The sequence below is a fragment of the Entelurus aequoreus genome, linkage group LG10 (genome assembly GCF_033978785.1).
Source record: "Entelurus aequoreus isolate RoL-2023_Sb linkage group LG10, RoL_Eaeq_v1.1, whole genome shotgun sequence".
Classification (NCBI taxonomy): Eukaryota; Metazoa; Chordata; class Actinopteri; order Syngnathiformes; family Syngnathidae; genus Entelurus; species Entelurus aequoreus.
The window spans coordinates 48,320,035-48,346,899 of record NC_084740.1 but is presented as its reverse complement, the minus strand read 5'-3'; the positions used below and the strand labels follow the sequence as shown (position 1 = coordinate 48,346,899).

The 26,865-nt window shown below is 38.8% G+C and overlaps 2 protein-coding genes across 5 annotated transcripts in view; one reads left to right on the top strand and one right to left on the bottom strand.

Annotated features, from left to right (window-relative positions):
• The window catches only part of kif23 (kinesin family member 23), a 36,717-nt gene extending 31,443 nt beyond the window's left edge, over positions 1-5,274 (bottom strand). The window contains exons 1-3 of one of the 2 annotated variants that reach the window (XM_062061083.1): positions 5,183-5,274; positions 4,914-4,980; positions 4,707-4,835 (exon numbers count right to left, since the gene is read on the bottom strand). In XM_062061083.1, coding sequence (XP_061917067.1) covers positions 4,707-4,835; positions 4,914-4,980; positions 5,183-5,196 — 210 coding nt within the window. In that variant the 5' untranslated portion in view covers positions 5,197-5,274. The remainder of the gene's footprint in view (positions 1-4,706; positions 4,836-4,913; positions 4,981-5,182) is intronic. The other variant, XM_062061084.1, reaches the window with a different exon arrangement.
• A 5,006-nt stretch (positions 5,275-10,280) lies between these two features.
• ddb2 (damage-specific DNA binding protein 2) overlaps positions 10,281-26,865 on the top strand; it is a 38,189-nt gene continuing 21,604 nt past the window's right edge. Inside the window, exons 1-5 of one of the 3 annotated variants that reach the window (XM_062061080.1) lie at positions 10,281-10,319; positions 11,547-11,672; positions 11,738-11,847; positions 18,135-18,326; positions 22,175-22,341. In XM_062061080.1, coding sequence (XP_061917064.1) covers positions 10,310-10,319; positions 11,547-11,672; positions 11,738-11,847; positions 18,135-18,326; positions 22,175-22,341 — 605 coding nt within the window. In that variant the 5' untranslated portion in view covers positions 10,281-10,309. Of the gene's footprint in view, positions 10,320-11,104; positions 11,469-11,546; positions 11,673-11,737; positions 11,848-18,134; positions 18,327-22,174; positions 22,342-26,865 lie in introns of those variants that run through there. The other 2 variants (XM_062061082.1, XM_062061081.1) reach the window with 2 other exon arrangements.

Genomic DNA, 26,865 nt, shown 5'->3' with positions numbered 1-26,865 from the left:
TGACGTTGTTAAATATAATACATCAATAATCTTATATAAAGCATTTAACAAATGATTGCCGCCTAATCTACAACGTTTTGTTTTTTTTACAACACGATTGCAGGCTAATAACTTGAGAGGCTTTGGATATTTCTCATTGCCGAGAGCTCAAACCACTCGTAAACGTTTTTGTGTGTCTGTATGCGGAGTAAAACTATGGAACAAACTGGACTTACAACACAAGCAATACCAAACTATTAATTGATTTAAACTATTATACAAACATGGGGTCTGGTTCAAATATAGAGATGAGGGTCTTTAAATTGACTTGCTGTTGTACCGGTACTCTGTCTCAAAGTGTTTTGCTTGATTGAAACTTTTATTAGTAGATTGCACAGTGAAGTACCTATTCCGTACAATTGACCACTAAATGGTAACACCCGAATAAGTTTTTCAACTTGTTTAAGTCAGGGTCCACTTAAATTGATTCATGATACAGATATATACTATCAAATATATACTAACATCATAATACAGTCATCACACAAGATAATCACATTGAATTATTTAAATTATTTACAATTCGGGGTGTGGGATATGGAGGGGGGGGGGGTTTAGGTTTGGTTGGTATCAACACTTCAGTCATCAACAATCAGCATCAACAATTGCATCATCAGAGAAATGGACATTAAAACGGTGTAGGACTGACTTGGTAGGATATGTACAGCAGGTAGTGGACATAGAGAGAGAGATCAGAAAGTATAAGAAAAAGTGTCTACATTTGATTATTTACAATCCGAAGAGGTCTTATGTGGAAGGGAGGGTGTTAGTTTAGGGTTGTAGTTGCCTGGAGGAGTTCTTTTAGTGCGGTTTTGAAGGAGGATAGAGATGCCCTTTCTTTTACACCTGTTGGGAGTGCATTCCATATTGATGTGGCATAGAAAGAGAATGAGTTAAGACCTTTGTTAGTTCGGAATCTGGGTTTAACGTGGTTAGTGGAGCTCCCCCTGGTGTTGTGGTTATGGCGGTCATAGAAGTAGTTTGACATGTACTTCGGTTAACATGTGCTCAATGTTTATTCACCATTATTGTTATGTTGTCTATTACCATTGTTGGTATGTTCATTCTTCCTACATTGTTGATACAAATTATTGTTATAGTGTAATAATTATTTTTACCTGTGGTAATGCCACCATGATACAACATTTGTAATTTATAATCTTTCTCACTGGCACTCATGGAGGATGGACGCTCCCCTTTCCTCTCCCTTATCTCTCCTGCTTGCTTCTTTGTATTGTCTTAACTTTCTTGTTGCCTCTTTTTGCACTGCTCTCCAAATCTAAATATTGGAACTATTTAACTGGCATCAATGAAATTGACAAGATCTTGGGTTTGGGGGAACCTGCTTGTCGTGACGGAGCGGTTGTTGCTGGACACACGACGGACTCTTGGGAGAAGGAGGAGTACCGCGTGCCTGGCAACCAGGACGTGAAGATATCCACCTATTGGGAATTATGACATCAGGACATCTGCTGATTGGAGTAAGCGCTGCTCTGGTTTGTCAACAAATTGGAAGTAGCTGACAGTCTTCTAAGTACCCCAAAGCTGCCACAAACGATTGGAGGATGTGGGAAGAACTGTGGACACTCTTCTGATTTGGATAACATCGGACTGTCTGCCCCGCAGGATTTTTGAAGACCAGTCATAGACAATTTAGAGTGAAAAGCAAATTTTATTTTCACTAGCTTACAAAATATTCTAACTTGGATTGTTTCCCTGGCTTGGAGACTCTCCCGAAGGACAGTGCAGCGAAGACACAACAAACTCCCTTCTTGTCTCTCATGGACACACACCTGTTGTTGACTTTGGACTGACTAGCGACTGCACGGCACCAAAGCCGCGGAACAGAGACAGGCAGCAGGTTTAGGCACACACATGCATCCACAAAAAATATATGCCTCATCCATCGTCCTTGACACGAATCCCTTAGGGGTGATGGACGGATGGGCAGCGCTGGAAGGGCTGCAGCCTGCCATCGTGGCCCCCACTCCCTCCCCTCTGTTGCTAGTCTCGAGATGTTGTAAAATGTACCGTATATGTGCTTTGCTATGGGTTTTTTTCCCCACTCCAGACTGCAGAGCCCCCTTAGGAGCCCAGTCTAGATTGTATTTTTTTACTCATCCTTCCCCAGTGTTTACCTTTTTTCCATCTTTTACGGGGCGCCTTGTGGCGACCCATCAGCGCTCCTGTTCTGTAACCCTGTACACTGTTTGTCTAATCTTGAACGGGTTTGTACTGAAAACAAAGTTTTGTTGTACTTGTGCAATGACAATAAAGACCTACCTACCTACTAGGGGTGTGGGAAAAAATCGATTCGAATCGCGATTCTCACGTTGTGCGATTCAGAATCGATTCTCTTTTTTTTTTTTTTTAAATCGATTTTTTTTATTATTATTTGTATTTACCGTATTTTTCGGACTATAAGTCGACGTTTTTTTCATAGTTTGGCCGTGGGTGCGACGTATACTCCGGAGCGACTTATGTGTGAAATTATTAACACATTACCGTAAAATATCAATAATATTATTTATCTCATCCGCGTGAGCGACGAAGCAAATGGCAGCAATTGTCACACACACGTCAGCAATCGTCACTCACACGCCAACCAATAAGAATTCGGCGGGGGCGGGTCATGGCAGAAGTGCATTGTGGGTTTTGGAATGCTAACTGCTATATGCTATACGCTACTGCCGGAGCTATTAAAATGGATCACATTACATTGGCGGTAACTTATAAAAACTGAGAAGGACTGAACTAAAATGGCACCGAAAAGGAAATCATATACTGCAGATTACAAGCTAGACGTAGTGAGATATGCAGCAGAAAACGGCGACCGAGCAGCAGAAAGAATAGACGCTAGCGGCGCATACCAGGAGCGACACCGAAGAGGAAGATTTCATCGGATTTAGCGATCGGGAGTGACAGATTGTTTGGTAAACGTATAGCATGTTCTATATGTTATAGTTATTTGAATGACTCTTGCCATAATGTCTTGCGTTAATGTGTTGCGTTAACATACCAGGCACGTTCTCATTTGGTTATTTATGCGTCATATAACGTTCACTTATTCAGCCTGTTCACTACTATTTATTTATTTTAAATTGCCTTTCAAATGTCTATTCTTGGTGTTTGGTTTTATCAAATAAATGTCCCCCAAAAATGCAATTTATACTCCAGTGCGATGTTTTTTTCCTTCTTTATTGTGCATTTTCGGCCGGTGCGACATATACTCCGGAGCGACTTATAGTCCGAAAAATATGGTATTTGTATCTTTTTATTTAATTAAGCAATCCAACAAAACAATACACAGCAATACCATAACAATGCAATCCAATTCCAAAACCAAACCCGACCCAGCAACACTCAGAACGGCAATAAACAGAGCAATTGAGGAGACACAAACACGACACAGAACAAACCAAAAGTAGTGAAACAAAAATGAATATTATCAACAACAGTATCAATATTAGTTACAATTTCAACATAGCAGTGATTAAAAATCCCTCATTGACATTATTAGACATTTATATATATATAAAAAAAAAGAACAATAGTGTCACAGTGGATTACACTTGCATCGCATCTCATAAGCTTGACAACACACTGTGTCCAATATTTCCACAAAGATAAAATAAGTCATATTTTTGGTTCATTTAATAGTTAAAACAAATTTACATTATTGCAATCAGTTGATAAAACATTGTCCTTTACAATTATAAAAGCTTTTTACAAAAATCTACTACTCTGCTTGCATGTCAGAAGACTGGGGTAGATCCTGCTGAAATCTTATGTATTGAATGAATAGAGAATCGTTTTGAATCTGGAAAATATCGTTTTTGAATCGAGAATCGTGTTGAATTGAAAAAAAATCGATTTTGAATCGAATCGTGACCCCAAGAATCGATATTGAATCGAATCGTGGGACACCCAGAGATTCACAGCCCTAATATATATATATATATTAAATATATATATATACACACTACCGTTCAAAAGTTTGGGGTCACATTGAAATGTCCTTATTTTTGAATGAAGATAACTTTAAACTAGTCTTAACTTTAAAGAAATACACTCTATACATTGCTAATATGGTAAATGACTATTCTAGCTGCAAATGTCTGTTTTTTGGTGCAATATCTACATAGGTGTATAGACGCCCATTTCCAGCAACGATCACTCCAGTGTTCTAATGGTACAATGTGTTTGCTCATTGGCTCAGAAGGCTAATTGATGATTAGAAAACCCTTGTGCAATTATGTTCACACATCTGAAAACAGTTTAGCTCGTTACAGAAGCTACAAAACGGACCTTCCTTTGAGCAGATTGAGTTTCTGGAGCATCACATTTGTGGGGTCAATTAAACGCTCAAAATGGCCAGAAAAAGAGAACTTTCATCTGAAACTCGACAGTCTATTCTTGTTCTTAGAAATGAAGGCTATTCCACAAAATTGTTTGGGTGACCCCAAACTTTTGAACGGTAGTGTATATATATATATATATATATATCCTGCCTCGAAATAAAATAATGTTTGCCTTGGTGCCCTAAAATATGAGCCCTCCTTTAAGGCAACACTTGCCTTGACCTTAAAAAGTTAAAATTCGAAGCCTGTTTATCTTTACAGATAAATCAGCATACCGGTAGGTTACTTTCGACTGCCTTTACTCACCTCTTTGTACTCGCCGTTGCGGTTTGTTTTGAAGCCTTCAGGTGCATGCAGTTGAATGGTGGTGCTGCTGATCACCTCGATGCAACATTCCTCATTTTCTTTCCCAAGAGGTCGCACACGGCAGTAAACCTGAGGGGAAAATAAACATGGCTACTTTAGCACAGCGGATCTCGTCCATTAAAGACAAACTATTTACATAACACTTACCCCGACCGGGTCTTTTTCCCTGCTAGACGTTTTTTTGTAAGGGGGTCGGTGAGGTCTTCTGCCTTTCCTGAAATGAGTCAGTGTTTAAAATGATAGGCGAAGATGAGGAAAAAGAAAGCCAGAGGCGAGTTAGGCCCACGGCTAACAGTATTAACTAAAGTGGTCAACCTCCACCATTTTTTATATTTTAACACGCCAGTTAGCAAAATTACTTTTATCGGAGATAATAAGTACATTGAGTCAACAGAGTCATTATTATTTTTACTTACGCTTGCCTGTTCATTTTGGCTGGAACGTTCTGTTTGACGATGTTCACTCCTTCCCCGCCTGTGTTCAAACTAAAGGACGTATTCAAAATGCGCCAGTCTCAGCCAATCACAGCAATTTGTTTTTGATTACGTAATTCCGTTTCCGGTTTAAGGTTGTCTTTTTTTTTTGTTTTGTTTTTTATTGAACAACAAACATACATTTATAATTCACACAAAAGTCAAGGCACTTTCAACATAAAAAAAACAAAACAAAAGCAAGTACAGAAAGTAATAATTCTAACAATAATTTTTTTTAATATAAAATAAAATAAAATAAAGACAAAAAGGGCTACCTAAATCACTTCAAATGTTTTCAACAAATATATAAATTTAAGGGTTTTTGTACTCTTAATCATTCTCCAATATTTGATTGATAATTTCATTTTCATTTTTTTATTTATCTCCTTCATTGATGTGCATCTTTGATCAATAGACAATTAAACCTCAGAAACTAAACACACATTTACACACCAATGCCTGAGAAGGAGCAGGATGAAGAAAAATCTTATATTTTCCTGCCCTCTTCAACATAATACATAGTCTTATTCAATGGATATCATACAAACAAAACAAATATATCCAAATATAATGAAAAACAAACAAAAAAACACAACAAGTGCAAAACTTCATGAAGTACAAACCGAACAAAAAAAGTAATATACACCTCACGGGATGATACAAAACAAATAAAAAAACAGACAAAAAAACAAGTAAATTAATAAATATTAAGCAAAATTTAAACACTTATGGCTGTCCATATGATCTTATTGTTCTATCTATATATAGTTTTTTTCAATTGGAATATATGTGTACAGTCTTTTATCTCATTATAAAGAGAATTCCATAGTTTAACCCCCACCACTGATAAACACATTGGTTTTAAAGATGTCCTTGAATACTGATGTTTGAAATGACCTTTTCTTCTGCGCTCTTCATTCTCAGAAGTGATGACAAACATTTTTTGTAAATTTGCTGGTAATTTTTTACTTTTAGCCTTAAAAATGACACATAATGTCTGTAACTTTACTAGCTCCTGTAGTTTCAATAAACCAGAATTAATAAATAATATGTTAGTGTGTTCTAAGTAATCTACTTTATGAATAATCCTTATAGCTCTTTTCTGTAGTTGATACAGTGCTTTTATGTTACTCTTATATGTGTTCCCCCACACTTTATGTTACTCTTATATGTGTTCCCCCACACTTTGTTACTCTTATATGTGTTCTTATGTGTTCCCCTACACTTTATGTTACTCTTATATGTGTTCTTATGTGTTCCCCCACACTTTATGTTACTCTTATATGTGTTCTTATGTGTTCCCCCACACTTTATTTTACTCTTATATGTGTTCTTATGTGTTCCCCCACACTTTATGTTACTCTTATGTGTTCTTATGTGTTCCCCCACACTTTATGTTACTCTTATGTGTTCTTATGTGTTCCCCCACACTTTGTTACTCTTATATGTGTTCTTATGTGTTCCCCCACACTTTATGTTACTCTTATATGTGTTCTTATGTGTTCCCCCACACTTTATGTTACTCTTATATGTGTTCTTATGTGTTCCCCCACACTTTATGTTACTCTTATATGTGTTCCCCCACACTTTATGTTACTCTTATATGTGTTCCCCCACACTTCCACACAGTAGCTGATATATGGCAATATACAGTAATACAATATACGCATTGCCCTGTAATCTAACACATATTTTACCTTGTTTAATATAAAAATACTCTTAGACATCTTTTTCCGTACATGTGCAATATGAGATTTCCATGTCAAACCGTCATCCAGTATCACTCCTAAAAATCTAAGTTCAGAAACCCTTTCAATATCAATTCCACCTATTGACAGTTTGATCGTTTCCTCACTTTTCCTTTTACAAAAAATCATAAACTTTGTTTTTTTCACATTTAACAATAATTTATTGACATCAAACCATCTATTTGTAATTGTAACCCATTGAGCCAATTAGAAAATGTAGGCCTTACTTTCATAAATCGACATTTATGTAGAAAACATTTTGCCTGTAGCATAATAATGTTGACCAACATTTCTATGTTACAGTCGTTTATAAAAATACCAAATGTGATCTCTTCTATAGAGAATTGGGACATCTCCACACCCTTGTTTCTCAGCGAATCTCGGTTTAATGTTTTTACCTCGCCAGCAAAAAACGGAAGTGTTTGGTTTTTTTTAGACCGTAAAATGTGAATATGTGTGATTTTCACTAAATAATCTGATTTAAGTTTCGCCAATGCTAACGCTTAACTTTTTTTTTTAGATAATATTAGTAAATCACTGAGCTCATCCAGCCCTTCTACATCAATCAATCAATCAATCAATCAATGTTTATTTATATAGCCCTAAATCACAAGTGTCTCAAAGGGCTGTACAAGCCACAACGACATCCTTGGTACAGAGCCCACATACGGGCAAGGAATACTCACCCCAGTGGGACGTCTATGTGAATGACTATGAGAAACCTTGGAGAGGACACCCCCCCCCCCCCCCCCCCCCCCCTCTAGGGGAGACCGAAAGTAATGGATGTCGAGTGGGTCTGACATAATATTGTGAAAGTCCAACACATCAGCGAAAGTCCAGTCCATAGTGGGGCCAGCAGGAACCATCCCGAGCGGAGACGGGTCAGCAGCGTAGAGATGTCCCCATCCGATGGACAGGCTAGCAGTCCACCCTGGGTTGGGAGCAGAGTAGAAAAGAAAAGAAAAGAAACGGCAGATGAACTGGTCTAAAAAGGGAGTCTATTTAAAGGCTAAAGTATACAAATGAGTTTTAAGATGAGACTTAAATGCTTCTACTGAGGTAGCATCCCTAACTTTTACCGGGAGGGCATTCCATAGTATTGGAGCCCGAATAGAAAACGCTCTATAGCCCGCAGACTTTTTTTGGGCTCTGGGAATCACTAATAAGCCGGAGTTCTTTGAACGCAGATTTCTTGCCGGGACATATGGTACAATACAATCGGCAAGATAGGCAGGAGCTTGACCGTGTAGTATTTTATACGTAAGTAGTAAAACCTTAAAGTCGCATCTTAGGTGCACAGGAAGCCAGTGCAAGTGAGCCAGTATAGGCGTAATATGATCAAACTTTCTTGTTTTTGTCAAAAGTCTAGCAGCCGCATTTTGTACCATCTGTAATCTTTTAATGCTAGACATAGGGAGGCCCGAAAATAAAACGTTACAGACGAAATGTAACGAACGCATGGATAATGATCTCAGCATCACTTGTGGACAAAATGGAACGGATTTTAGCGATATTACGGAGATGAAAGAAGGCCGTTTTAGTAACACTCTTAATGTGTGACTCAAACGAGAGAGTTGGGTGGAAGATAATACCCAGATTATTTACCGAGTCGCCTTGTTTAATTGTTTGGTTGTCAAATGTTAAGGTGGTATTATTAAATAGATGTCGGTGTTGAGCAGGACCGATAATCAGCATTTCCGTTTTCTTAGCGTTGAGTTGCAAAAAGTTAGCGGACATCCATTGTTTAATTTCATTAAGACACGCCTCCAGCTGACTACAATCCGGCGTGTTGGTCAGCTTTAGGGGCATGTAGAGTTGGGTGTCATCAGCATAACAGTGAAAGCTAGCACCGTATTTGCGTATGATGTCACCTAGCGGCAGCATGTAAATACTAAAGAGTGCAGGGCAAAGAACCGAACCCTGGGGAACTCCGCATGTTACCTTAACATAGTCCGAGGTCACATTGTTATGGGAGACACACTGCATCCTGTCAGTAAGATAAGAGTTAAACAAAGACAAGGCTAAGTCTGACATCCCAATACGCGTTTTGATACGCTCTAATAAAATATTATGATCAACAGTATCAAAAGCGGCGCTAAGATCAAGAAGCAGCAACATAGATGAAGCATCAGAATCCATCGTTAGCAATAGATCATTAGTCATTTTTGCGAGGGCTGTCTCCATAGAGTGATTTGCCCTGAAACCGGATTGAAAAGGTTCACAGAGATTGTTAGACGCTAAGTGTTCATTTAGCTGCTGTGCGACAATTTTTTCGAGGATTTTCGAGATAAACGGAAGGTGGGACACCGGCCGGTAGTTTACCATGAGGTCAGGATCGAGGTTAGGTCTTTTGAGTAGAGGATGAATAACCGCTTTTTTGAATGCTAGGGGAACAGTGCCAGAGGAAAGTGATAAGTTTATAATATTTAACACTGATGGACCTAATAATACAAAAAGCTCCTTGATAAGTTTCCCAGGAATTGGGTCAAGTAAACATGTTGTTTGTTTTGTCCCATTTACACATTCTACATCATGGGAGAGGAGTTGGAAAGGGTCTCAGAGTGCAAGTTCTTGGGCGTGAACATCTCAAGCAACACGACCTGGAAAAGCAACACCACTGCACTCCAGAAAAAGGTCAGCAAAGACTGTATTTTCTGAGAAGGCTGAGGAAAATAGATCTGGCTGATAACCTGCTCCTGTCCTACTATCGCTGCTCCGTTGAGTCAATACTGACTTACGGCCCAGAAGATTAATGCATGTCCTCTTACATCTCTAGAGGACCTACATAAGAGACACTGCAGCAGGAGAGCAAACAGCATCCTCAAGGACTCATCCCACCCAGGTCACCACTGGCTTGAACTCTTGCCCTCAGGGAGGCGCTATAAGACCATCAAAGCAAGGACAAATAGACTGAAAAACAGTTTCTATCCTAGAGCTGTTATTGCCCTAAACCAGGGGTCGGCAACCCGCGGCTCTAGAGCCGCATGCGGCTCTTTAGCGCCGCCCTAGTGGCTCTCTGAAACTTTTTTAAAAATGTATGAAAAATGGAAAAAGATGAGGGGAAAAATTTTTTTGTTTTGTTTTAATATGGTTTCTGTAGGAGGACAAACATGACACAAACCTCCCTAATTGTTATAAATCACACTGTTTGTATTAAACATGCGAGTTTTTGGCAAGCGCCGTTTTGTCCTACTAATTTTGGCGGTCCTTGAACTCACCTTAGTTGTTACATGTATAACTTTGTCCGACTTTCTAGGACGTGTTTTATGCCACTTCTTTTTCTGTCTCATTTTGTCCACCACACTTTTAACGTTGGGCGTGAATGCACAAAGGTGAGTTTTGTTGATGTTATTGACTTGTGTGGAGTGCTAATCAGACATATTTGGTCACTGACTGCAAGCTAATCGATGCTAACATGCTATTTAGGCTAGCTATATGTACATATTGCATCATTATGCCTCATTTGTAGCTATATTTGAGCTCATTTAGTTTCCTTTAAGTCATCTCAATTCTATGTATATCTCATGACACACTATTTGTATGTAATATGGCTTTTAATTTGTTGCGGCTCCAGACAAATTTGTTTTTGTATTTTTGCTCCAATATGGCTCTTTCAACATTTTGGGTTGCCGACCCCTGCCCTAAACTCTGCACTTACCTGAACACTCACCACTTTATTACTTGCTTACCTCTGATAAAGATCTACTGTGCAATATGTTTTTTTTAACATTTTATTATGTTTTTAAATTTTAATTTGTTTTATTATTGTTGTTGTCTTAACACTATTTCATGTAGGTTTGTTTTAAAAGCACTGACTATGTCGTTGTTTCCATACAATGACAATAAAGGTATTCTGATTCTGATTCTGATTGTACATGTTCATAAGTAAATACATGTATAAAGCCAATACTTTTAATTGAAGGCCGGTACCAAACTCATTAGTTGCTTTTTTATATACATTTATATGTGTTCATTTTTAAATACATTGTGTGAACTTACTAATGTAACCTATTTTTATGGGATTTCCTCTTTTGTGATGTTAAGTTCCTGTTATACGCTGTTATACAGTATATCCCTTGAGCTCTTATTTTGAAGGCGCAAAGAGCGGAAGTGATGACACGTTGTAGTGGAGCGGAGGATTTTGAAAGAAGGTAAATAAAGGTGTTCCTCGTGTAAACTGGAGCCTCCGTGTTTGTTATTTTGTAGTTTCATACAGTATAGGCGACATTTATAAACCCTCGGTTACACTAATCTATTTTTGAATTGACCAAACTCGTCCGTTCATTTCGGCTATGGGCATTTATTGGCTAATGGTCCAGCACTGCCACCTATCTGTCAACCTTGGTAGCTCATAAGTTACAAAACAGCTATTGTATAAAACCAAACCTAAGTGGAGTGCTGTTGTGTAAACGTTGCTAATTTCTTTTTAAGCTGCGATTCCAAACGCCAAACGTCACAGGTGAGCTGCAAGAGGTTTTGATGCAAGTGTGACATATTGTTTAGAATGTGTGCTGTTGTGTTTATGACCATGTCAAGTCAACGTCTTTTTTCAAATTTAGACATGAACAGCAGACGATCGAAGTCGCCCGCCCCTGAATCCAGAAAGGCTAAGGTAAAGAAACGAGCTGGAGAAAACTCTGCAACGCTCTGCAGGAAACTACGAGACAAGAAAGAAGCAGAAACAGGTGTGCATTGTGCAAGCAACGCGTTTGAGGAGTGTGAGGGGTGTTGACTGAGGGTTTGTCTGCAGGGTCTCCTGTCAAGCCCACTGCAACCCAGAGGAAACGTGCACATGGCAGCATACTGCACTACATCTACAAGAACACTCTGGGACAAAGTCTGCACTCTCATCTGAGACAGGTAAGAGTGGTGCTGCACATGACTGTCAATGTTTTATTTATGTAGCACATTTTAAAACCGCCACACTGCCCCAAAGTGATGTGAACGTTTAACGAAACAGTATGTAATTGAATTGAATTGAAGTATTTATTTCAAACCTGTACAGTACAACAACGCTTTTTTTTTTAACATTTTGGCAGAGACATTTATGCAAGGCTTGAAAAGGGGTTCAATCAATCAATCAATGTTTATTTATATAGCCCTAAATCACAAGTGTCTCAAAGGGCTGCACAAGCCACAACGACATCCTCGGTACAGGCTTGGATGAAGCAGATGCTTATAATATCCCAACCCTCTCACTCATTCCACATTTAACATAAACAATATAATACAAGAACAATACTATACAAACAAAAACAAGAAAAGCTCCTGTACACTAACAATACAATAGTACCACTGTTACTCTGAGACAAGACAAGACGAGACAAAACACACACATATACACACACACACAGGCCCAGACACTCCCTGATCACACACCTCTCTCCCATCGCTCTGTGCTGAGGGCATCACTCTCTGTCCTCCTCGTACTTCTTCAGTACTTATTTTTTAAACAGTCTTTTAATTTGAATCATGTTAGAACAGGTTTTTAACTCGTCCCCTAAGTTGTTCCACAGAGTGACTCCACGCACTGAAATGCACATTGATTTTAAAGTTGTTCTAAATTTAGGCAAATATAATTTGTTGTTTCCTCTAAGACTGTAACTATGGTGAGCATCTCTATCCTGAAATAGGTTCTGTATATTGGATGGTAGAGAGTTTTGGGATGCCCTAAACATAATTTGAGCAGTTTTAAAGTTGATCACATCGTGCAGTTTAAGTTGCTTTAACTCCATGAATAGTGGACTTAAATGATGTCTGTAGTGAACATTGGACACAATCCTAATGGCCTTTTTCATTAGAGTGACTAAAGGCTGTAGATGGGATTTATAACAATTTCCCCAGACTTCCACACAATAATTTAAATATGACATAATAAATGAATGATACAATAACAGCAGAGCATTGGTGTTCAATAAATGACATGATCTCCTCATCATTCCAACACATTTAGCAACTTTTGTCCTCGGGTAATTTATATGAGATATTTTCATCTATTACCACTCCTAAAAAGGAATTTTGTTGAACATATTCTATTGGTGTATCATCAATAACAATCCTGATGGGTATATTACTTTTGCGATTGCTAAAGAGCATGATTTTGGTCTTTGAATGAATGAATGAAATAAGTTTATTTCGGTCATATAATCAACCATCAACCATCAACCATTTTGTGTGACCAGTTTAAGAGTACAAATTATACATATATAACAATCATACACTTTTACACACAAAAAGAAAAGAAAAGAAAAAGCATGACCAAAAAAGGAATAGGCTGAAGCCAAGGCTTATATTTGCCTATCCTATACCTTCACTGAAAATAAGATTACCTAGGACATCAACGTTAAAAAGAAGAAAAAATCAATGGGATGAAAGTAATCGTTGCTATATTTTATAATTTTCAATTATTTCCCCTTTCAATGTTTTCTTAAACCTTAACAAAGAAGTACATGTCTTCAGTTCATCACTGAGCTTGTTCCACCATTTAACTCCTAAAACTGAAATACATCTGTATTTTATATTCGTTCTTGCTTTACCTATTTCAAAAATCAATATCCCCCGTGAATTATAGTTTTCTCCTCTTAATTGAAATAACCTAAGAATACAAGCTGGAAGGCTGTTGTTCTTTACTCGAAACATAATTTCCATTGTTTTTAAAAACACAATATCTAAACATTTTAACACATTAGAACTTATAAATAATGAATTGGTATGTTCATAGTAGCACGCTTTGTGTATTATTCTAATGACCCTTTTTTAAGTTTAATTATTGGGTCTACGTTTGTTTTATAAACATTTCCCCAAACTTCAACACAATATGTTAAATATGGAAAAATAAAAGAATAATATAACATATGCAGACATTTCTTATTCAGCATGTGTCTTACTTTATAAAGAATAGCAATGGATTTGGATATTTTTCCCTTTATATATTCAATATGTGGTTTCCAACATAATTTATGATCAATTATTATTCCCAAGAATTTAGTTTGATATACTCTATCAATTTCCACTTGATTTAATTTTAATTTTGCTTCACAATTTGTCCTTGCACCACTAAACACCATACACTTAGTTTTCTTATCATTTAATGATCACTTATTAATATCCAACCATTTTTTTTAGCTGAATCAACTCAACCTCTATTACCCTCAACACTTCCTTCAAGTCTTCACCTGAACAATATACATTTGTATCATCTGCAAACATAATACATTTCAATTTATTAGATACTGAACAAATATCATTTAAATATAGTATAAATAACTTAGGTCCCAATACCGAGCCTCGTGGCACCCCACAACTTACTCTTCTTGGCTGTGATTTAGTCTTATTAATTTCCACATATTGAGATCTATTACTTAAATAACTACTTAACCACTGTTGTGAAACACCTCTTATGCCATAGTTTTACCATTTTTCTTCTTCTTTAAATTCAGAGACAATTTGTTGGTATTAAACCAAATTTTAACTTGATCATCTCCTCAGTTACAGAGGCCAGAAGTTGCTTCATGTGGTCACCTGCACATGTAATGGTTGTATCGTCAGCAAAGAGGATGAACTTCAGCAGTGTTGATACTTTACATATTTCTCATGATAAATAAAAAAACAACAAAACTCAGAGCCTAGGAGGTCTGCACTGTCTATCTCTTAATAGTAAATATACCTTAAAACAAAAAAAAAATCCTGAATGCAGACACTAATCTGGATCTGCCACTTTTGTTCGCTTCCTTAAACATTACACATGTTTCTTATTGCAATTTTGTCCTTAAATAAAATAGTAAACATACTAGACAACTTGTCTTTTAGTAGTAAGTAAACAAACAAAGGCTACTAATTAGTCTGCTGACATATGCACTTCTGTTAAAATGTAATAATCACGTATTCTTCTGTTGTTTGATACTTTACTTTAGTTTTGGATGATACCGCAAATTTGGGTATTAATCCGATACCAAGTCGTTACAGGATCATACATTGGTCATATTCAAAGTCCTCATGTGTCTAGGGACATATTTCCTGACCATATAAACATAATATAAATGTAAAAAAAAACTAAAGAAGATTTTGCGATGCTAAAAAATATCGATGTAATCATAGTAGTATCGACTGGATACGCTCCTGTACTTGGTATCATTACAGTGGATGTTAGGTGTAGATGCACCATTGACGTTTGTTTATATTGTAGCGTCCCGAAAGAGTTGGTGCTGAAGGGAATTCTGGGAATTTGTTCTGTAGTGTTTATGTTGTGTTTAGCTACGGAGCTAACGTGATAGCATCGTGCTTAAATGCAGATAGAAACAAAAGAAATAAGCCCCTGACTGGAAGGATAGACAGAAAATCAACAATACTACTATCAGGAGACACCGAACCAAACACTGGACCTGTAACCACATGGTTAATGCTGTGCCGCCTGTCGAAGCCTAGCAATGCTGTTGCTAACAACGCCATTGAAGCTAACTTAGCTACGGGACCTCGTCAGAGCTATGATAAAAACATTAGCGCTCCACCTACGCCAGCCCTCATCTGCTCATCAACACCCATGCTCACCTGCGTTCCAGCGATCGACGGCGCGACGAAGGACTTCACCCGATCATCGTTGCGGTCGGCGGCTAGCGTCGGATAGCGCGTCTGCTATCCAAGTCAAAGTCCTCCTGGTTGTGTTGCTGCAGCCAGCCGCTAATACACCGATCACACCTACAGCTTTCTTCTTTGCAGTCTCCATTGTTCATTAAACAAATTGCAAAAGATTCACCAACACAGATGTCCAGAATACTGTGGAATTTTGCGATGAAAACAGAGCTGTTTGTATTGGGATACATTGTGTCCGAATACTTCCGTTTCAACCATCGACGTCACGCGCAAACGTCATCATACATAGACGTTTTCAACCGGAAGTTTCGCGGGAAATTTAAAATTGCACTTTATAAGTTAACCCGGCCGTATTGGCATGTGTTGCAATGTTAAGATTTCATCATTGATATATAAACTATCAGACTGCGTGGTCGGTAGTAGTGGGTTTCAGTAGGCCTTTAAGATTTAGGTTTACATTTAACATATAGAGAAAAGTGAGTTAAATCTGAGAAACTTTTACATTCGGCACCCCATAGACAGCCTGTGTGTCGCGCTGCCTGTTAGCTATACAGTGCTAGTTTTGTGAAAACAAATATGTCATTCTGCCTCCTTCATATTACCGCCGTCATTACAGTGTAATCATGAATTTATTAAGATTACTTGCAATAAAAAGCTTCATGTTGTAATTAGAAATCAGAAAGTCCCCACACTGTGGAAAACCTCATGTGTGGCCCCCATCCCCAAGTGCACGCGACCCAGCACGTCAAAGGACTACAGGCCGGTGGCTCTAACCTCCCATATCATGAAGACCACAGAGAGGTTGGTCCTGGAACAACTACGCCCGACGATCAAGCCCCACCTGGACCCACTCCAATTCGCCTACCAGCCCCGACTGGGAGTGGAGGACGCAGTCATCTACCTGCTGAACCAAGCCCACACCCACCTAGACAAGCCTGCGAGCAGTGTGAGGGTCATGTTTTTTGACATCTCCAGTGCTTTCGATACCATACGGCCTGGGCTACTGGGTGTGAAGTTAGAGACTATGCAGGTGGAGACCCCCTTGGTGTCCTGGGTTGTTGATTACCTGACTGACAGGCCACAGTACGTGCGACTGCAGGACTGTGTGTCTGACAGACAGGTCAGCAACACCGGGGCCCCGCAGGGCACAGTCCTCTCCCCCTTCCTCTTCACCATCTACACCACCGATTTCCACTATCAGTCAGGGTCCTGCCACCTTCAGAAGTTTTCTGATGACTCTGCGATAGTGGGGGGCATTCAGGATGGCGATGATGAGGAATACAGGGCACTGGTGGAGGACTTTGTCACATGGTGTGGAAATAACCACCTCCAGCTTAATGTGATGAAGACCAAGGAGCTGGTTGTGGACCTGGGAAGGAGGAAGAGTACTCCGGTGACCCCTGTTTCCATCAGTGGGGTCGATGTGGACATGGTTGAGGATTATAAATACCTGGGAGTACACATCGACAACAAGCTGAATGGGTCAAAACACGCTGAGGCACTCTGCAAGAAGGGACAGAGCCGCCTCTACTTCCTCAGGAGGCTAGGATCCTTCAACGTCTGTACAAAGATGTTGAAGATGTTCTACGAGTCGGTGGTGGCGGGCACCTTCTTGTATGCCGTAGCCTGCTGGGACAGCGGACTGAGAGCGAGGGACGCAAACAGACTGGACAAGCTGGTAAAGAAGGCCAGTAAAGTGGTGGGAGTGGAGCTAGACTCTCTGGCGGTGGTGTCAGAGGAGAAGTCTAGCAAAGCTCCTAGCCATTAAGGACAACACCTCCCACCCACTACACTCGGACCTGGCAGAGAGAATGAGCACGTTCAGTGGAAGGCTCAGACTCCCAAAATGCACACGGAACGACACAGGAGGTCCTTCATACCGACAGCCATCAGACTGTATAATGCATATGTGTACATGTGAATAATTCTGTATAGTATTTATTGTCTATTGTGAGCAAACTGTGGTGCTGAATTTCCCCCAGGGATCAATAAAGTACTTTCTATTCTATTCTATTCTATTAGAACTTGTAGCAGATACCATAAATGCAATCTTACATTCATGACGATGCTATGTGACTCACCAGTTCGACAAAATATTTGAGTTTTTACAATTATAATATTTGTTATCGAGTATAGCCCTCATATCTCATGTAGTGATGTAGTGAAGAGATTTTCTCAAAGCATACAAAACATTGAACTAATGAAATAAACTACGGATGTAGTACATGTTTCAAGATATTTTCTCAACAAAAACAATGAACTACTGATTGTGTGGTTCAGTCATGAAAAAGAGATGTTGTAACATCTAATGGATTAAAAAAACATTGGTAAGTGTTCTTGGGTTTTTACAGAATTTCTATGTAGGAAATGCCTTCCAAAACATCTTAAAACTGGTCAAATGTATTCAACTTTAGAGGGCAATGCCCCCTGAACCCCTCAAAAAGGTCCCCTTCAACCTCGGCTGATATTTTTAAATTGTATTTTGTTACCTCACTGAGATCCTTGTTGTTTCTGCATGAGCTAGCTTTATTTCCTGTCCTGTTCTTGTGTATTTTCAGTGTCTCCAGGAGCCTTTTGTCCGCTCGCTCTCATCCTACCTATTCCACGCAGCCACCAGCCCCTTTGATCGCAGAATCACCTCCTTGGAGTGGCATCCCACTCATCCCACCACGCTGGCCGTGGCCTCCAAAGGTGGTGACATTAATCTGTGGGACTATGAGCTCCCCACCAAAAGGATGATGATTCAAGGGGTAAGCCTGCTTTCAGTGAGCATTATTATTAATGTTGCTATTGTTAGAAGACTATGGATTGATTGACAGCCTGCTGCTGGTTCTCTGATCAGATGAGCGCCGTAGACTCAGTTACAGATAAGAAGTTAAACCCCACTCATCATCTATGTGGTACCACAACACTGTGATTTCAGTGGGAAAACTTTAACAGTGTTTGCCTCCTCAGACTCACAAAAGTAAGAATGCAGTGCAGATGTTGTCGGTCAGATCCTTCATGTGAAATTTCAGTGAAAACGTGGAAATCCGCGTACCGATCTCTCGTGGTTTAAAGAAGGAGCTGAGCCGGAAGACAAAGTTCTCAGTTTACCGGTCGATCTATGTTCCCATCCTCACCTATGGTCATGAGCTTAGGGCTGAGGTCAGCAACCCGCAGCTCTCGAGCCACATTAACGTGGACCCCGACTTAAACAAGTTGAAAAACTTATTCGGGTGTTACCATTAAGTGGTCAATTGTAGGGAATATGTACTGTACTGTGCAGTCTACTAATAAAAGTCTCAATCAATCAAAAATAAAAACATGCGGCTCTTTAGTGCCGACCTAGTAGCTCCCTGGAGCATTTTTAAAAAAGGATTGAAAATGGAAAAGGATGGGGGGAAAATAATTTTTTGGTTTTAGTATGTATTTTGTTTGAGGAAAAACATGACTTTAACCTTCCCAATTGTTAGAACTACCACAGTTTAATATGTTTGTGTGTATGCTTCACTGATGACCGTGTTTGGTGAACACCGTTTTGTCCTATTAATTTCGGCGGTTCTAGTTTGTTTACATGTAAAATCTTCCACTCCTTTGTCTCATTTTGTCCACCAAGGGTTTTATAATGTACTGTGCGTGAATGCACAAAGGTGCGCTTTGTTGATTTTATTGACTCGTTGGAGGGCTAATCAGGCATATTTGGTCAGTGCATGACTGCAAGCTAATCGATGCTAACATGCTATTTAGGCTAGCTGTATGTACATAGTGCAGGTCCAGGTGTGAATGAATGATGGGTTCCCACTTCTCTGTGAGCGCTTTGAGTATCTAATAATAGAAAAGCGTGATATAAAATCTAATCCATTATTATTATTATTATGATTATTATCATTATGCCTCATTTGTTGGTATATTTGAGCTCATTTAATATCCTTTACTTGTATCCTCTTTGTATATAATTTAGTTTTGCATGTCTCATGACACATGATCTGTGTGTAATATTGGCTGCATTTCAGATAGTTGTTTGTGTGCCATGTTGTTCCAGACCACAGCAAATGTTACCCAGCTTGCAAAGTTTGTGATAAATCCATTAGAAGAAGACAGCCTGACGTTTCCTTTACCTTGGACACACACATCTATACCTTTGGCCATTAAAAGCCAGTGTTTTCTAGGAGTTATCTCACCTTCTGAGTAGCCTCTGATTTATTAATGTTTTCTAATGTAAAAATGTGTAGAATAAGTATTACATTTCAACATTTTTGTCAACGAAGATTTGCTTCAGCCTGTGACACATAGTCATTTTCATAGTAGGCTATTATAGCTAATGTGTTGCCTTCATTATAAGACTTATATACCACTTTTAATTTTTGCGGCATCAGACAGATTTGTTTTTTGTATTTTTGGTCCAATATGGCTCTTTCAATGTTTTGGGATGCCGACCCCTGGCTTAGGGTTATGACCGAAAGGACACGATCACGGGTACAAGTGGCCGAAATGAGTTTCCTCCCATCGGGTGGCAGCCTCTGCTCCTCCACATGGAGAGGAGCCAGATGAGGTGGTTCGGGCATCTGGTCAGGATGGCCCCCGGACGCCTCCTTGGGGAGGTGTTTAGGGCACGTCCGACCGGTAAGAGGCCTCGGGGAAGACCCAGGACACGCTGGGGAGACTATGTCTCCTGGCTGGTCCCGGGAACGCCTCGGGATCCCCATGGAGGATCTGGACGAAGTGGCTGGGGAGAGGGTGAAGTCTGGACTGCTTTTCTTAGGCTGCTACCCACTGTGTGGAACAATTTCCTTGTGGATCATTAAAGTTTGTCTAAGTCTAATATTCATTAATATATATTCATACATTTTATATGCCTAAATTTGTAAAGTTAATTTAGTGTTAATGTGTTGATGGTGTTGGATTTTGACATTATTTTGTCTTTATCTACTAACAAAAACCTAACATTTCTGTGGTACATTACATGGGACATATAAGTAGGGATGATGCTCGAAACCGATTCTCCCGGTTGTTCGATAAGAAAAGAACCGAATACTCGGACTCGAATCCCTTTTTGAGAACCGGTACCCGTTATCAAGACCACTATAGTAAAGAAAAAGAGTTTGTTCTTCATTCGAATCCCTGGGAACGAATCCCAAATGGGCAATGTTATGCCCATTTGATTGTAGACTCTTACTGACACCTTGTGGCGATATGAAAATACTACGCGTCATTAGTCTGGCCACTTCCGGGTTGGCGAGTCAGTCCAGTTCATGAGACAATTGAGAAGTAGACAAGTTGTGTTAGCTCTTACAAGCCTTGGAAAAGATAAGTCTGTAAGTAAACTGTTTAACTTGTTTATGTAACTCAATATTAAGGTGGAAAGTGGTTAAATTTAAAACTAAGATGTTTATTGAAAAACGATTTTTGTGCACTGTTTCAATGGATGTTTTGAGGACTTAAAATGGCTGCCAGTCGTGTATTTCCCCCATCGAAATAGTTTCAACACTCAGAAGTATTTGTTTGATGATAGTACTGTATATTTGTGTGAAGCTAATATTTACATATTGTGTATTAAATTTCAGTATGTTAATTGAATCACATAGCTTATACATTTGTCATTGTGTGTATTTCAGTTTTAAAAAATGAAAAAAATAACAGTGCAGTGCAAGACAAAAGTAAAGATAGGAAAAGACAAAGCAAGATCAACAACAATAAAGAGCCTAAATGGATTAATCTGCTTTGAAACTTTATTAGACGTCTTGGATTGTTTGTTAGCTGTCTGCATGTGTGTGTAGTTAGTATGTTCCAATAGCAGCAGAAGTGCACTTTTTGGAGAGCTGTATTATTTTCAGTTTTGTGCCCAAGGGACTGATTTTATTTAACACTATATTATTATTTATACACCTATAGTGATCACAGAGACAGGTTGTTTTTGTGTTACTGTATATATTTGTTTTTCTGAAAAATCCCACTTAATATACTTTGGGTAACAACAGTCAATATTTATTTATTTTATTTTTTAGGTGGGTAACAGTCAATATTTATTTATTTATTTTATTTTATTTTTTTCTTATAAAATAAAAGTGAGCTTTTGTTAAACCAAATATTGTGTTATTTTCCATATACAACAACCTATCTGGATTCGATAAGAGAATCGATAAGGAATCGGTTTGATAAGAGGATTCGATAATAGGCTCAAACTCGATCATTTATTATCAAACATCATCCCTACATGTAAGTGTCAAAAAGACAGCCAAAAGTGGTTGGTAGAGGAGAAAAAATCGAGAGGTAAAATATGGTGTAGAAATGCAGCCAACTGCAAAAAATTTAGTCTTCATTTTGAAAATTTTCTTCAGAGGTATGCATGGCAGCACTTCATTCATGCTGATAGAAATGTTCCTCTTTTTTTTTCTCAACGGGTGCTCACTTTTTTGCTTATTGGATTAACCCATCATTGGTGATCATGCCAAATAGTATTGTGCCAAGACTTTATTTTAGTTGTATCCTTGCCAGGCTATGGGTTAAACATCTCATTTTAGACTACAAGTGCTCAATGAAAGACTTGCATGTGTGTGTGTGTGTGTGTGTGTGTGTGTGTGTGTGTGTGTGTGTGTGTGTGTGTGTGTGTGCACAGAATGGCCCTGGAGACTCTATTGGAGGGATGAAGTTTTGCCCCATGGACCACTCCAGAGTCTATGTGGCCTCCGTTGAGGGCACACTGAACGTGCAGAGCTTTGAGGGACACGCAGCCACCATATTATCTCGAACTGGAGACTGTGGCCACGATCACCACAATGTTTGGTAAGAAAAGTGCAAAGAAGACGTGTGTGATTGTGTGTATTTTTGTGTGTATGTTTCTTTAAATGTCCCCTATTATGCATACGTGACTTTTTTTTAACAATGTTTGTAAATATGGGTGTCCCGATCAAATATCAGCTAAAAACAAGTACTGTATTGGATGATACCGGCTTGCATCTTGCAGCGGGTCTACTTGTGCAAAGCTAGACCGCCTGCTGACACATGAATGTCCTCCCGCTAGCACACAAGGTTGGTCTTTTCTTGTATTTTAATCAAGTCATTTAAAGGTGACATATGTAGTAATGTGGCCAGAAATGGTACTGCAATCACGGTCAAAATTCTGTAATCCCCTCCCACTCTCCATGACTGCGCTGCAAAAACTGAAATCTAAGTAAGATTAAATATCTCAAATAAGGGTGATATTTGCTTATTTTCTGCCTGATATGATAATTCTTCTCACTAAGCAGATTTTATGTTAGAGTGTTTTACTTGTTTTAACGGTTTTAGTCCTAAATGATCTCAGTAAGATATTACAGCTTGTTGCTGAGATTTTATGACCTACAGTATATTGAGTAAAACATGCTTGGAACTAGAATATCAACTGTTGCAAAGCTGTGTCATCAACACTCACAAGTATAAAACTACTTTTTTAAAGTAATAATTTATTACTTCAAGCATGAAATGAAAAATCATGACTTTGACACAATTGTGTCTCATAATTAAAACAGATGACAGCCAAATGGACTTTGCTGTTTTATTTTCAATGAAGCAATAGAAAATACGTACTCATATAGTAGTACAGTTGGCACAGTACAGCAAACTGACAGTTAATATTTAAACAGTTGCCATGTCAGTTGGATGACACATCGACATACAGGCTAACGGGGATATATTTCCCCACTTTAGCCTATATGTCGATGTGTCATTGACCGGGCTAGCATTCGTTGCACGAACATACTAGCTTTATTAGACAAGATCACATAGTATTTGACAATATAGTTTACATACGCAATGTCCATTTCCATTTATTACAAGTAATAAGAAAACGTAAATGCCTTACTTACCTATCAAGGAGGAAACTAGCAAGCTGGCCGTCAGATGAAAAAATCTTCTCCGCCTTCAATCGTCTCCATCTTTCAAAGGCATCCCCGATACAAATCCTTGTTTTGTTCCTAGCTTGGTCATGAATAAGTTGAGAATTCATGATATCGTTGAATATAAATAAAACTAAGACAGTGATGTTTGGAAATCGCAACATAACGTCTGAACAGAAAATAAGTATTGATGGTATCCAAATTGAAATCGTAAATGAGAATACATTTTTGGGAGTAATAATTGATAGTAAACTATCATGGAAACCTCATGTCAGACATTAAAACAAAAATCTCCAAAAGCCTCTCAATTATAAACAAAGCAAAACTATTGTGCAGCCCTTTGAGACTTTTGTGATTTAGGGCTATATAAATAAACATTGATTGATTGATTGATTGATTGATACCTCAATGAAAATGCACTCCGTATTCTATACTGCACCTTGGTACTCCCATACCTTATATACTGGGTTGAAGTATGGGAGAATACTTACCACAACACAATTCATCCTCTGATCATATTACAGAAAAGAGCAGTGCGGATCATTCACAACGTTGGTTATTTAGAACATACTCATAATCTGTTTATGCGATCAAAGTTGCTCAAATTTGATGACCTTGTTAAATATAATACATTAATAATCTTATATAAAGCATTTAACAAATTATTGCCGCCTAATCTACAAAGTTTTTTTTTTATAAGACGAGTGCAGGCTCATATCTTGAGAGGCTTTGGATATTTCTTATTGCCGAGAGCTCAAACCACTCGTAAACGTTTTTGTGTGTCTGTATGCGGAGTACAACTATGGAACAAACTGGACTTACAACACAAGCAATGCCAAACTATTAATCGATTTAAACTATTATACAAACATAGGGTCTGGTTCAAATATAGAGATGAGGGTCTTTAATTTGACCTGCTGCTGTACTCTGTCTCAAAGTGTTAACATGTGCTCAATGTTTCCTTACCATTATTGCTATGTTGTCTATTGCTATTGTTGGTATATTCATTATTCCTACATTGTTGATACAAATTATTGTTACAGTGTAATAATTATTGTTACCTGTGGTAATGCCACTATGATACAACATCTGTATTATAATCCTTGAACAAAGAGTGAAACTCATGTGAATAATCACTGAATGGAGAACTGGGGGTGGGATTAAATTAAAGATTAAAGATTAAAGTACCAATGATTGTCTCACACACACTAGATGTGGTGAAATTTGTCCTCTGCATTTGTCCCATCCCCTTGGGGAGCAGTGGGCAGCAGCGGCGCCGCGCCCGGGAATCATTTTGGTGATTTAACCCCCAACTCCAACCCTTTGTTGCTGAGTGCCAAGCAGGGAGGTTATGTGTCCCATTTTTATAGTCTTTGGTATGACTCGGCTGTAAATTATCTTCTTCCCACTCCCTTTCAGGCAAAACTAGACAATCATGCATTACATACTATACATTACCTTTTGCACTGTATTAATTTATATTATTATGTGTTGTCAATTTTGTACTTTTTTTTTTATGTCATTGCCTGAAATAAATGAAAAAAAATGAATGAAAAGAATCGTAACAATGCATTTTAGATTTAGTAAAGTCTGACATGTTTAGTAACTTTACCAGTGGCAGTAACTGGCAACCTGGTGACACACTCACAGACTTTCTAATTGGTCAAACGGTGGAGGGCGGGGCATCAAAATGAAAACAATAACAATATTTCGGGGCTGTAAATCAAATTTTGAAATGAGCATGAACTACAGTTATTAGTTATAAAGATATTCAAAAAGAACATGATTTATTAATGCCTTTTGACCTATCAGGGCCATTTAATGATGACTTGACATGAAATTATTACATATTGCACCTTATAATAAATGTAAACATGGTAGGCTGGAGGCCACTAGGAGCTAGCAGGTACTCCGCACAACAGCTACAGTGTTCTAATTGAACAATATTGCAGTCTAAAACAAATACATCAAATAATTATAGTTGTATATTAGAGACAGATACGGAGTCTCCAAGGCAGAAGAATGTTAGAAAGTATACCCACTAACAACTTCCTGCATTATGCCCTTATTTAAATGAATTATTTTGGCCACTAGATGTCGCCAAAACACAAATTGACTCTCTACTTCAAAAGCGTAAATCTGCTCAAGGTTAATGTTTTCTTAACGACTTTTGTTCTCTTGAGTAATTTCACTTGATCAAACATTTTCTAAAATTCCACACTACAAAATAATAAAAGTGTGTACTTTTAAGCCGTCAGGTTAGTGTTTTTTCATACCTACCATGGTTCTCTGACTAATATCACTTAATCAAACCTTTTCTAACATTCCACGCTACAAATTAATACAAGTATGTATCTGATAATATTCCTTCTGACATCTTGATTGAATAAAATTGGTATCGGCCAACATTCAAGGCTCCAACATTGGTCAAGTATCAGAATTAAAAATGTTGAAAAGACACCCCAATTTATAACTGTAATCTGTGTCCAAAGAGCCTCAAAAAGGTTCATTATGTCTTCTTATTCATATACTTTTTCAAATGTTCTTGTAATCAGACCATATTTTCAGTACATTATATGGACTTTTTACCTAAAAATTCTTGTAATCAGGGTGTGTTCCAACTATCGTGGGATCACACTCCTCAGCCTTCCCGGTAAGGTCTATTGATAGTCGAACCTCGGATTCAGGAGGAACAGTGTGGTTTTCGTCCTGGTCGTGGAACTGTGGACCAGCTCTATACTCTCGGCAGGGTCCTTGAGGGTGCATGGGAGTTTGCCCAACCAGTCTATATGTGCTTTGTGGACTTGGAGAAGGCATTCGACCGTGTCCCTCGGGAAGTCCTGGGGGGAGTGCTCAGAGAGTATGGGGTATTCAGTCTGATTGTGGCGGTTTGTTCCCTGTATGATCAATGTCAGAGCTTGGTTCGCATTGCCGGCAGTAAGTCGGACACATTTCCAGTGAGGGTTGGACTCCGCCAAGGCTGCCCTTTGTCACAGATTCTGTTCATAACTTTTATGGACATAATTTCTAGGCGCAGTCAAGGCGTTGAGTGGATCTGGTTTGGTGGCTGCAGGATTAGGTCTCTGTTTTTTGCAGATGATATGTGGCCTTGATGGCTTCATCTGGCCAGTATCTTCAGCTCTCACTGGATCGGTTTGCAGCCGAGTGTGAAGCGACTGGGATGAGAATCAGCCCCTCCAAGACAGAGTCCATGGTTCTCGCCCGGAAAAGGGTGGAGTGCCATCTCCGGATTGGGGAGGAGACCCTGCCCCAAGTGGAGGAGTTCAAGTACCTCGGAGTCTTGTTCACGAGTGAGGGAAGAGTGGGTCGCAAGATCGACAGGCGGATCGGTGCGGCGTCTTCAGTAATGCGGACGCTGTATCGATCCGTTGTGGTGAAGAAGGAGCTGAGCCGGAAGGCAAAGCTCTCAATT